General features: G+C 42.8%; 1 protein-coding gene across 1 annotated transcript; it reads left to right on the top strand.

Moving 5' to 3' along the window:
- The first annotated feature begins 225 nt into the window (after positions 1 to 225).
- ripk4 (receptor-interacting serine-threonine kinase 4) lies at positions 226 to 12,565 on the top strand. The gene is made up of 8 exons (XM_033634395.2): positions 226 to 537; positions 2,650 to 2,941; positions 4,969 to 5,117; positions 6,109 to 6,158; positions 8,985 to 9,143; positions 9,363 to 9,478; positions 10,464 to 10,704; positions 10,817 to 12,565. The coding sequence occupies exons 1-8, from the start codon at positions 356 to 358 to the stop codon at positions 12,067 to 12,069; spliced, it is 2,442 nt and encodes an 813-aa protein (XP_033490286.2). The 5' UTR covers positions 226 to 355; the 3' UTR covers positions 12,070 to 12,565.
- Positions 12,566 to 13,249: the final 684 nt, after the last annotated feature.

Raw genomic sequence — 13,249 nt, 5'->3', positions numbered from 1 at the left:
ACAGAGATCATTCTCTCCTTTTCATGGCAGAAATATGAGAAAGCTTGAGACTGTAGGGCATCTGGAAAACAACTGTCTCAGGACACCGTGGCAGCATGTTGCCCTGTGGCCGATCTCACTGAAGCTTTCCATATCTTCCTTGTGTTTCAAAACCAGGAAGTTGTGTCACAGCATTAGGCCCAACCCCTGTTTTCACCTGAAGAGAAGGAGGGGCCAAACTGAGCTTGACACAAGGGGAAAAACAAGGAAGAGCTCACAAGCAGGCAATTCAGTGTGTCTGTTCACTTGCCCAGATATTGCCTTGGAGACGAATAAAAAAGGAGTTTACCCAGCTGGTGGGTCTCTCAACACGGATATGGACGTCCCAGATTCTCCTCATGGGAATATGGGGCTGTTAAGGACCTTTGATTCCTCTGAGTTTGGCAGCTGGGAGAAAATAGGCTCAGGTGGATTTGGACAAGTATACAAAGTCCGGCACGTACAGTGGAAAACATGGCTGGCTATCAAGTGCCCTCCCTGCCTTCATATGGATGACAAGTAAGTTACAGCCGTTGATGGATTATCTTTAAACTCATGTGTATGTAAAATGATTTGAGCTGGTATAGAAGAGTTTAGCTCAAAATGCTCCTGTAGAAGCTCTGATTTAGTTCAGATGTGTCTTTACTTCTGTATTTTCTTAAAACCAAACACACAAATCTGTCTTGACTCAGCTCCTGTCTGTCAGATTTATAACTTCATGATCAGTTTATGGCCAATTTGTAGACAGACAGAAGCTTAGATTATGACTGTGCTGGTGAAAAGTCACTCAGTGCCTCGAAGTCCTTGAAAGTTGAACACCAGGGAATGTGTGACTCACCTGCTTCTAGTCTGGGCACACAGTGCTGTTAGAAAGCTGCCACAGCAGCACACAAGAGGCCACGTTTAGACATTTAGACACTGTTAAGTTGCAGGGAGCTCGGACAGGTTGATTCATCCCGTTACCCAAAAGTCCACATTGCTGGGGGCCGTAGCTGTTTATTTATTCCAACCTGACCCAAACATGAAAGGTTCACTGCTGATTTCCCTGATTAACTGTGACGTATTTATCTAAGGGCCTCAGGGAGGGGCTGATGTAAATGAATGTACATTTCAATAAGGGTAGCAAGGTGGTCTTTCCCCTCAGGCACTGCTGGAGATTGCACAACCTTTGTAACAGTTTGCACAACTCTGCATGGATCTTTTAACGAAGAAAAATTGGTGTTTTGTATATGTTTTTTGAAAATGGTTGCATTTCTACATAAGCTTTTAATCGAAGGTCGACCCTTTCAGCACCACAGCAACCCACCTCTCAAAGGAAGTTTCCATTCTTCTAGTCTATGTGCACACACTATGATCATCTGTGGGCTTCACTTAAACTGCGATTACCTCATAAGAACCTCCTGTGTTGTAACCCCCCCCCCCCCCCCCCCCCAAAGAACCTGTGGTGCAACTTAAAGCATCCACTGAACCTGAACCAAAGATGTTATCATCTGCAAACATCTGCAGAGTACATAAACAGTCATTTGACTGCAGCCTTCATTGACCCACACATAACATCCATCAAAGCCACTTTTGTCTGCCTGTTGCAGGCTGCCGCCGCTGTGTGGCACAGACAATAAGAGAAGCTGTAAAACCGGTCTTACCAGGCCTCTCTGTTAAAGCAGGGACATTGTTTGGTTCTGAGGAGCTGCTGAGGAGCACTTTGGATTAGATGAAGGATTTAGCAAACAGGTGCTTGCCCAATCTCCCATGTCATGTTTGGTTACTCCTGCCTGGCAAATTTGGGGGCTTGTGCCTCCTTCACTTGTACTGACTATAAAGGACTATTACATCCAGGCCCCCTGCTATAGAATATTTCAGTAACCTGATACACCCTGAGCATAATACAAGCAGTCTCTTCTTCCCCAGTCTAGCTCACCTAATTCTGCCTGCGAAGCACATTCCTACGAATGCAACCATTAGTGATTTATCTTTCTCTCATCTGTCCTCATTAAGTGTTTGCATTCTTAAAGCAACCTTTGCTGGAGATGATATGAGCGCTGAGGTCATGACTGACCTGCACAGTTGTGTTTGAGGTATGTCAGCAGGGCCAGATAAAGAGAGCTGTGCAAAGGTTGAGCAACACAGAACAAGAGCTCTGTTTAAGCCTCCTGGGTTCTCTGATGCATTCCAGGCTGCAGGGCTGGAATGTCCTCAAGGCCTTAAAAGAGCCTCCAGGCAGTCAAGAGCACAATCCACAAACTGGGTCTGAACGTTGGTAAATGAATTATAGACGTCTGCAGAGGTCACACTTTCACAGCCTCTAAAGTTAATGCTGGTGCGCATTTTGCATAGCTAGGAGCTCAGTAAGGGTGACATGTAATGTGCTGGAATTTGGCTTAGGACAAAAGCTATGCCAAATATTACACCTCAAAGGGCAAAGCATGACCTCAGAATCATTAAGGTTAATGTTTTATGTGAAGGTAGCTGTGTTAAATACCTGTGAGCCAATGGATGTGGAAGGACATGTTAAAAACAAGCCAACCAAAGATCTTTACATCAATGTTTCATTTAAAAGTGCTGAGTCACTCCAGCAGCAAAGCATGGCTGAATATGTCACATAATGTGTTTGGCTTTTTTTTTTAACCACAGGGAGCGTTCAGAGCTGCTGGAGGAGGCGAAGAAAATGGAGGCAGCCAAGTTCCGATACATCCTGCCTGTGTATGGGATCTGCGAGGACCCCCAAGGCCTCGTCATGGAGTACATGGAGACCGGCTCCCTGGAGACCCTGCTGGCCACCGAGCCGCTGCCCTGGGAGCTCCGCTTCCGCATCATCCACGAGACTGCGGTGGGAATGAACTTCCTGCATTGCATGAACCCACCGCTGCTACACCTGGACCTGAAGCCGGCCAACATCCTGCTGGACGCTCACTATCATGTCAAGGTGAGAGAGCTTGTCACAAAGTGGCATCCTTTGTGGCTCTTAAAGGGACAGTTCACCCCAAAACCAAAAATACATATATTTCCTCTTACCTGTAGTGCTATTTATTAATCCAGATTATTTTGGTGTGAGTTGCTGAGTGTTGGAGATATTGGCTGTAGAGATGTCTGCTTTCTCTCCTATATAATGGAACTAGATGGTACTCGGCATGTGACGCTCAAAGCGCCAAAAATACATTTGAAAAACTCAACAGTGATTTCTCTCTCCAGAAATCATGACCCAGTTACTCAAGATAATCCACAGACCTTGTTGTGAGCAGTTTCATGTAGGAACTATTTTCTTTCTACTAAACTACATCCACCAACCGTATCACTACGCAAAAGGAAGCGTGCATCTACTCATGGAAGAGATGGTCGTGTTCGTGCAAGATGTGAACATTATTGGTGTCCTCCACGACTGAGCTGTAATGTTAACTAAAAAAAAAAGATGAAAAGACTTTTGAAATAATGATACCACATATAATTTTGTTTGCATACAAAAAGATTGCATTGGTCAACAACAAAAAAAGAATTGCCAAAAAAAAAGAAGGGAAGTATGCAAAACATGGGTCGAAAATTACACACGGACAGGCAACAACTACCAGAGCTAATGCTTCACTAACGTTAGCTTATAAACTAAGAAATTTTTACACAAACTTGTTTCAACAAATAAATAAAAGTTTTAAAAAGAAGCCAGGGCTTTTGTACATTTAATATATTATTGCTCTTTGCCGTTAAAATGGCATTAAATTTAATGAACACCAAACTCGAGACTTGCCTCCTTTGACAGCGCAAAGACTTTAGACTTACATATGACTTGCAAGACAATGACTAGGTCCCACCTCTGCTTCCCTCTGCGCAGTGATGTGGTTGGTGGGTGAAGTTCGGAAGAAAGAAAATAGTTCCTACATGAAACTGCTCACAACAAGGTCTGTAGATTATCTTGAGTAACTGGGTCATGATTTCTAGAAAGAGACATCGTTGTTGAGTTCAAATGTTTGTTTGTTTTTGGCACTTTGAGCACCACAGGCCAAGTCCCATCTAGTTCTGTTATATTGGAGAGAAGGCAGACATCTCTATGGCCGATATCTGCAACACTCGACAACTCACACCAAAACAATCTAGACTGATAAATAGCACTATAGGTAAGAGGAAAAAAAATTGATTTTGGGGGTGAACTGTCCCTTTAAGGGTTTTTTTTGTGTGAAGAGTTTAAAATTAGGGATGGTGATGATCATATTTAGATGTTACCGTGTACATGTCTTTTATAGAATACATAAAAAAAAAAAGATGTCCTCAAAATTGATGGTCAAAAAACACGTCACCAGAACAGCTGGTTTCTGACAGGCAGCAACAATAAGTTGAATAATTGATGACTGTGAGAAACTATCGTCAATCATCTCACTTAAATCCTGTGAAGTGTAATAATTTAATGTTTCTCTTGCTGTAAGACACACTTGACATGCAGTTAAATCACAGCTGTTCCTGCGTCAAAGCTAAAAGCCACAGTTTTAGGGTTTTAGCCGTGAGGGGGTTTGCTATTAAATTTGCATCCATTTTAAAATGACAGCCCTGCACACGCTCTGGGCAGACAGGTGTCTCTCAGGCCCTGTCCAACCTCTAAACAGCTCCACTGCACTGAGAGCAATGGGTGGGAACCGTCATTTCTGGAGTTTAATACGTGGATGTAAACACCTCACCCGGGCCTGTCCAGACAGGATTAATTCAGCTCCTATTAAAGCTCCCTCTGTGTGTGCATGAAAGAGCGTGGGCGTGAGCACTCCTCAACACAAACGTGAAGGGCCTCTCCTCTCCTACAGGCTGGGACATGGCTGCGTTGCCCTTATCATACCACTAAGTGCACATAATGGGAGCTTAGCAGCCTGTCAGCATCAGAGGGCAAAGTTAGTCATCAATGTCACGGTGCTTGATGAGAAAAAAGCGGCGGGTTTGCTCTGTTTGAGAGTCTTATCTGATCTCTCCCTGTCTCAGATATCTGATTTTGGCCTGGCCCGGTGGAATGGCCTGTCACGGGCTGATGACATCAGTAGAGACGGCTTCTGCGGCACCATTGCCTACCTGCCACCTGAGAGCATCATTGAGAAGGACAGAGTGTCGGACACCAAGCACGACGTATACAGGTTGGATTTTTCAGCAGTTTGCATGCAACCTTTTCCTGTGAATGTAGGGTTTTTTCTGTTTGTTTGACTTTCCCCTTTAAGGTCTGACTCACTTCACTCACTTCACTCACTTCATTTTATTTTCTTAAAAACTGTCAGTTAAAAGGGGTAAATAAATGTATAGCCAGACTTTTACTGAATTATTTGACAATCTGACAGCGCTGGTTTGAAGGTGGTATTCACCTTCCGCCTTTTTCGCTACTGTGGGTACTGACCATAGATGTATAAAGATAACTGGATAGAGCAAAGTTGCTCAGTATTGCATGAAGCCAAATAAGTTACTACCCGAATCTACTGTATTGTGGGGCTCATAGAGCAAGCCATCCACTAAACTCATTTAATCGTGTGACTCTTCTAGACTTTCAAAATGTTTTTGGACCGGATGAATTTAATTCTGATAGTAAAACGAGTCAATGTAAGTCTATTGGAAAAGGTCTTTTGTGACAGAGAAGTCATAATTTCGTGTTTAGACGCCATGTAAAATTGGATTTAAAGCCCAGCATTCTTCCTAGAGGTTGGTAGTAACTGCATAGAACTTACATTGATACTCTTTGGTAACTGGGGATCACTACCGACAGCTACCAGTGAAAACAAAAGTGCTATCCTCTTCCTGTTTTGGTTGCACAACAGTTGACGTACTTCCTTTGTGCTGTAAATTGAGCCTTCATTTTCCCCGTGGATCATACCCAGTGATAGACAGAATTGCAAAGTGAAAGTGAGACTCAGAGGGAACCGGTCTAACTGTGATGGTGTCATTATTCTATAGCTGTTACATTGTGCAATCAACATTTACCTCATAGTCTTAAGTTAAATAAAAAAAATATTCTGTTTCCACTTTACATGATAAGCAGGTTCAGCTTGAAATAGAAAGCATGGCAATTCCTTGGTAGAATTATGTTTAATTTTTTATTTTCTACTGACATCTCTTCATTTCATTTTGCCTCTATTCTAGTTTCTCCATCGTCATCTGGGGGATTCTTACACAGAAGAAACCCTACCAAGGTAAGACTCATATTATATTATGAATGAATGAATAAATGAATGAATGAATGAATATTTTATTTTCATGTCTGGTCATTTACATGACCCATCCCTCAGGGGATTACTCAGACACATTGACCAGTAACAAACCAAACTTTCCAGTATGTTAACTTCAACCAGACATAAACACAAACATTAACCAGACAAAAAATGTCAACCTCCCACAAATAATGGTTCAAGAGACGGAAAAAACAAAATAACCAAAAAGAAAAAAACAAAACACGCAAGTAATACATGAAACTAACGAAGATCTGCTTTATTGCTGAACTATATTTCATGAAAGCCATACCTGACAAGAAAATCAAAAAAGTTAGGAATGCCAGAAATGAAAATACTGATGGTAAAATTAAAATGACGTTACTTGATGTTTGTGATTGTTCTGCAGGGCTACAAGTTAATATATTCAACTTTTAGTGGTTTAACAATTTTGATATCATGTTGTTTTATGTTTTGCCAAATTTATGATTTCAAACAAGATGTAGCCTGATTAGAAAGACTTTAAGTCTACTACAGAGTCTAGACATGCTAGCTGCGCAAAAGAAGTAGCCCACTATAAGTTAAATGCTAACACCTGCATGCTATGCTGCTCACAACTACAACGCTAACATGTTGATGCTGATACTTAACACTTGGTCACCATGTTAGTTTAGCATGTTAGCATGCTAACATTCACAAACTGCTAGTTCTAAATGCAAAGTCGAGCTAGCAGAACTCATATTTGGTGCTAGAGCTTAATCATATCAAGTCAGAGGATCACCAAAATCAGTTGGATTCTAAGCTAAATGCTAACACCAACATGCTATCATGCTCAAAATTACAGCACTAACATGGTGATACTTAGCAGGTATAGCCCTATGGCCTAAGCTTTACAGTGGTCGCCATGTTAATTTAGCATGTTAGCGTTCACAAACTGCTAGCTCTTAACACAAAGTAGAGCTAGCAGAACTCAGCTTGATCACATCAAGTCAGAGGATCACCAAAGTCATTAGGAATCGTTGTCTTTAAGCTAAATGCTAACACCTGCTATCATGCTCACAATTACAACACTAACATGCTGATACTCAGCTAGTATAGCCTAAGCTTTACCATGGTCGCCGTGTTAGTTTAACGTGTTGGCATGCTGACATTAACAAACTGCTAGCTCTAAATGCAAAGTAGAGCTAGCAGAACTCATGTTGGTGCTAGAGGATCACTAATGTCAGTAGGAATCATCATCTGGGGACCATGAATGTCTGCACAAAATTTCATAGCAATCCACCCATTCGTTTTTGAAATATTTCAGCCTAAATCCAACATTGCCACCCGTTAGTCGTGCAGCTAATGTGGCTAAAAACAACATAAGCGATTGAGGGTTTTGTTGTAGGCCTACATGTATAAAGAGTTTTACTGGTTTAATAAGAAGCATCACTTTATTTATTTAATATGTGATTCATTCAAACATCAATACAGATATTCTAAACCATAATCCCCAGGCCACACAAGTTACAAGTCATAAAATGGCGTCCTGTACTTTGTACTTCGTCCAACATTTGACTTGCTATCTCATAAATTTGGCCTTCCATGAGTATGTATTTTTATCCCTCCTAACTTTTATTTATTTTTAACATTTTCCTGGCAGGAATGGGCTTCCATTTTTTCCAGTAAAGACATAATCTAACTTCAGCCTACACCTTTCAAGGCGTGTGTGTGTTTGTGTGTGTGTACAGGTGTTGCACTGTATGTGTTTACTCAGTGAATACCTGAGCAGGCAGTTGGACAGGGCTAGACTGGCGAGTGTGTTTTCTCCCAGGCATATCAGGTAGCAGTTTACTTCAAGGTATTTGGCTCCTTTTGAAGACCAGTGTGTGGATGAGGGTTTCCAGGTTGGCACTGGCACCGCCTGTGTTGATCCAGACATAATTAAAAAGTGAGAAACGGCCTGGTAACCATCCCTTTCCTTCTTCCTCCTCCACCTGCGAGGGGAATTATGGCTACAATAGGAGGGAAGTACCTGCGATTATGGCCTTTACCTGTTTGTTCTGAATCATTGACTTGGCTGATCCCACAGTCAGATAGAAGGAGGCCGGACCAGGAGCTCTGAGAGCTTTTCTTTTTTGCTCCCATGGGAAACAACAGAACACACTCTCTTATCTGAGCACATGGGAAAATGGTGATAAAGCTGTGCATAACTGACTGTCTATAAAGCTGCGGTGCCTACCATCACTTAAGATTATGTTATCATATACTGCAGCGTGTTACATTTATAAATAAGGCTTCAGATCAGATTTATGTGACTTACAAATATGCAATGTTGAAATGTAAGAAGCTACAGATTACTAATTACCCTATTAAAAATGTAACAAGGAACATAACTATTTACATTACTTCATCAAAGTAATGCAACTTCTGACATTGAATTATTTTTCGATTACTTCTCTTCCTAATGTTTTAAACTGTGCATTTAAACTGAAAAATGTCCAGAAATAGGATAAATAGTGTCGTAACCCTAACCCATCAAAATCTGTGATTTTTTTTTAATGGAGTCTGGTACTGGATAGGGCTGGGCAATACATCCTGGAAATTATATTGCATTATTTTTAAGCTATATCTCGATACACAATATTTTTAAATCTTCTCAATAGCTCTTCGTCAGTGCTAGGACTGGGAGACAAAATCAAACATAATATTTCTGATCTAATTTTTTACATCTAATTCAAACTGCAAATATGAAACAAAACTTTTTGATTTTTGTATAAATCCTGATTTATTAGTGTTGAAACTGAAGTATTGGATTGTTTTCTTCCCCAGGTGAGAATAACATCCTTCAGATCATGGTGAAGGTGGTGAAGGGGGTGCGTCCAGACCTCGGTGCGGTGCCACGGTGTCGACCTTCAGCCTGTGCAGGGTTCCTGAGCCTCATGCAGCGCTGCTGGACCACAAATCCTGATGCAAGACCCAGCTTCCAGGGTAAATTATGCAAATGTCCACTCAATGTTCCTCTATCATGTTAGCAAGTAAATTAATATGAAACACAGGTGATCTTGTTCCTGTAACTGGACACTGAAAATAACAATGCACTTTCGAAGCACAGTTTTTGCCTCCTACTTTTAGCTTTCTTTCCCTTTTACATTTCCTAATCCCTCCTAGCTATTACTGAAACATGACCTGGAGCTGTTGTTCTTTCAGAAATCACATCTGAAGCTGAGGAGCTCTGCTCTAAACCTCAAGAGGAGCCAAGGACGCCAACCTTATCAACGTCAGAGCCAGAGCCCACTTCCCCTAAAGCACTCACTAGTGACCAGGTGCGGCATGACAACACCATATTAACTGCTGTTGGATGAAAGAGCCCACTGTTTGAACATTGTAGATTAAGTGAACCTCTATTTCAAAGTGGGGAAAGAGCAGGAAAAATGTTTTTTGAACAACCATAGGAGGTAGATTTTCTGTGGGGAAGCAGGGGACACATGCATTTGTCCCCCCATTAGTAAAACCATGAAAGTGGAAGGGAACTTTAATTTTAATAAACTGCTGGCATATATCGCATAGATTTGTCAATACCTCCGGCAGAGTAGGTGTGGTGGCACTATGCAACCTCAAGAGCAACAAGTGTAATCAGCTGTAAGACTATGCACGGTTAAATCAGGATGTACCAGGACATGAACACCATCAACTGATGCAGAAAAGGCCTAAAAAAATCCCTGTAATGCAGAGAATGAAGAGTTCTACACTCAAAATCTATATTCTATAATAATTCTAGCAGCTCATGTTTTGCTGTTTTACCTGTCATTCTTCTTTGTAGCTTGTAAACGGACTGTTTGCATTTTCCATTAATGTGTAACCACACACCCAGACATTGGGAGGCTTATCTGAAAATTGCTCCAGACATGCTTATGACTTTTGAAGTCATACATTGTGTAAATGTTTGATCCTGACCAACAGTTGCATCACAAAAGAGGAATGTTGATTGATGGGATTGTTTAGCCCGTGTGCTGCTTTGTCATTTCCGTGTTGTCACAGTTGCGTACGTGACTGGAAACAAACGTCCTGCTCATGTAAGGTGACAGCTGTTACTTAATAATACACTGTTTTGAGCTTCCGGGATCAAACCAAAGTTTAGATTATTATCGCATGAGGAATTAACATTATCACAGTGTCAACAGCCAATAGCTAGAGTACTGGAAGTGGCTTAATATAGGAGTGGCAGGTACATACCTGAGTATAAATGTAATGATACAGTGTCAAAAAACAGATTGTCCAACTATGCTTATCTGGCTTTTTTAACTACAGGTTAAAGACAACAAGCCGGTGCGTCCAAAGTCGGCCATGTTGCCGGAAAAAGATTACAGCCTGTCAGAGCTATTGAGCCAAGTGGATTCTGGGATCTCGAGGAGCTTTGATCGGGTGAAGGAGGATAGCTGCCACAGCAAAGAGAACACTTGCAAGAGGCTGTCTGGTATTTCGTCAGCTGATTCAGCCTTCTCCTCCCAAGACTCTATTACGCTGTCTTTTGAGAAAGAAAACACATATGGTAAGAGCTACACAAAGACCCACAACTGGAGCTATTATCCATGTAAATCTAAAAATACTAAATGATCATGATTCCCTGACTTAATGCCGTACTTTTCCTCCTCATCAAACAGATTCTGCCGAGATCCAGAAGCGAAAGCTGTGTGAGGCAATCAGGACCAAAGACACTGCCAAGCTGATGAAGATCCTCCAACCTCAGGATGTTGATCTTCTCCTTGATGGAGGAGGCAGTCTGCTCCACCACGCCGTCACCTTGGCCAATGAGGAAGCTGTCAAGTTCCTCCTTCTGAACAATGCCAATCCCAACCTCGCGAATGCCCGTGGCTCCACACCCCTGCACCTGGCCACAGAGAAGCACCTGAAGCCGCTGGCAGAACTTCTGCTCGGTCGGCGCAGCACCAATGTCAATGCCAAAGATGAGGACCAGTACACAGCTTTGCACTGGGCTGCCCAGAATGGGGACGAGGCCATCACGCGTCTGCTGCTGGACAAAGGGGCGGCCATAAATGAAACCGATGGCCAGGGACGCACACCGGCTCACATTGCGTGCCAGCATGGCCAGGAGAATGTAATTCGGGTGCTACTGAGCCGTGGTGCTGATGTTCGAGTCAAGGGTAAAGACAACTGGACGGCGCTCCACTTGGCTGCCTGGCAAGGGCATCTGGGCATCGTCAAGCTGCTGATTAAGCAGGCTGGCGCCGATGTGGATGGGCAGACAACAGATGGCCGCACGCCGCTGCATCTGGCTTCTCAGAGGGGGCAGTACAGAGTGGCACGGATCCTGATCGAACTAGGGGCGGATGTGCACATGACTTCTGCTGGGTCAAATACACCCCTACATGTAGCCACAGAGACGGGTCACACCAGCACCTCTCGCCTCTTGATCAAACACCAAGCGGATATCCACGGCCAGAACGCCCTCGGACTCACTCCTCTCCACCTAGCCTCCCAGCGAGGCCATCTGGCCACAGTCAAGATGTTGATAGAAGAGGGGGCAGACCCCTACAGATCCAACAACGCCCTACGCACACCCTGCCATGTGGCAGCAGAGAACGGACACTGTGAAGTCCTGAAAGAGCTGCTGCTTCACTGTCCAGATGCGGTGCATCTGTCAGACAATCAGGGGCTCAGCCCATTACAGCTGGCGGTGCAGGGTGGTTACTCAAACATCACTATGCTGCTGCCACAAAGCTGCCAGGACTTAGTTACTGAGAGCTCAGTGCAACCAGTAGCTGAACAGCCAGAGCCAGCAGCCCCGGAGGCGAAGCAGCTCCAGAGGAAAGTCGTCATTCTCAAATTGACGGAGCACAATGACAAAGACTGTCCACCACCCAGCAGCTCACAGTGTGCCTCAGCACCCTGCTAACCAGAGCAAAAAGACTGCCACACCTGTACAGAACTGCCTTCAGTGTCATTTTTATACTCCACTGGTGCCTCAGAGTTCGATGGATCGTACCAAGCTTGTGTTTTTTGGACTTAAAAGCCCTTTCAGCACCGTAGGTATTATCTACTGGTCTGAAAAGCTTTAATGTAAATATGTACACTGTGAATAGAAAGTATAAATACTCTGCGTTTGAATTTTTGTTGACTTTTTTACCTAACAAGCACATTTTTTTTTACGTAACAAGCACCAGCATCAGAATTCTGATAAGGAAACGTGTGACCTTTGGGGACATCTCGCTGCACTGCACTGCAGCTGGTACGCCTTTGAGTTGTATTTAAGAGGGCACGAACTTGGCTCACAAGCCTTATTACGGGATTGCTGTAGATCATCAGAGCCATTACATTTATTAAAAAAACCTTCAGTGTTCTGAACCTGTTACATATCAGTGCTGCATCCATTAAACATTTAAAACCTTTAATTTTGTTTGACCTTGTTGTTGTTTTTTACATTTATGACCTAAAAATGTATCTGCAAATGTTCTGTTTCCAAGGTCAGTTTCATAACATATAACCATGATAATTCTATTAAGACACAATAATACACAATGATGTGGCCATAGATGTAGATTTATGCGGGGACACAGAGGACATGTCCCCCATGATATTTAGAAAGTGGATTTGTCCCGCCCAGTGAAAACATGAAATAGGCAGTAGCAGATGTTTTATTTTGATTAAATTATAAACATTTCCACTCTAAACGGACACAGAAACAGCAAAAATTTGTGCATAAAAATTCACCAGAACGCAGGAAATGAAGGCCCAATCCCATTTTACATTTTTATTTTAGCTGTTTTTATTGCATTTTTCAGGTAACCAGTCTAAGCTAAGTTTTTGTCTTTACCAACTGTGTGTTGGGAACAGCCCATTGGTCCGACATCCCATTGTTCCGACCATATTAAACCCATTGTTCCGAAATCATCATGATGCCCTGTGGTTAAGGTCTGGTTAGGTTTAGGCACAAAAACCACTTGGTTAGGGTCAGGAAAAGATCATGGTGTGGGTTAAAATGAAAAAGAAAGTGATAAACACATAAGCTGTGAGCCTGCTTCGCCTCAAGCCTTTCCCAGCTGACCCAGAGCCGGTCGTGGCGCACCATCAAGGCA

The sequence above is a fragment of the Epinephelus lanceolatus genome, chromosome 11 (assembly GCF_041903045.1).
Source record: "Epinephelus lanceolatus isolate andai-2023 chromosome 11, ASM4190304v1, whole genome shotgun sequence".
NCBI lineage: Eukaryota > Metazoa > Chordata > Actinopteri > Perciformes > Serranidae > Epinephelus > Epinephelus lanceolatus.
This window is presented reverse-complemented; position numbering and strand designations above follow the sequence as displayed.

What these genes read in the sequence shown, in the direction of transcription:
- ripk4 (XM_033634395.2), top strand. Translation starts at nt 356, where the DNA reads ATGGACGTCCCAGATTCTCCTCATGGGAATATGGGGCTGTTAAGGACC. An exon ending in ACAGAAGAAACCCTACCAAG is followed by an intron (nt 6,159 to 8,984) that starts GTAAGACTCATA and finishes TTTCTTCCCCAG; the next exon opens with GTGAGAATAACATCCTTCAG. An exon ending in AAGCACTCACTAGTGACCAG is followed by an intron (nt 9,479 to 10,463) that starts GTGCGGCATGAC and finishes TTTTAACTACAG; the next exon opens with GTTAAAGACAACAAGCCGGT.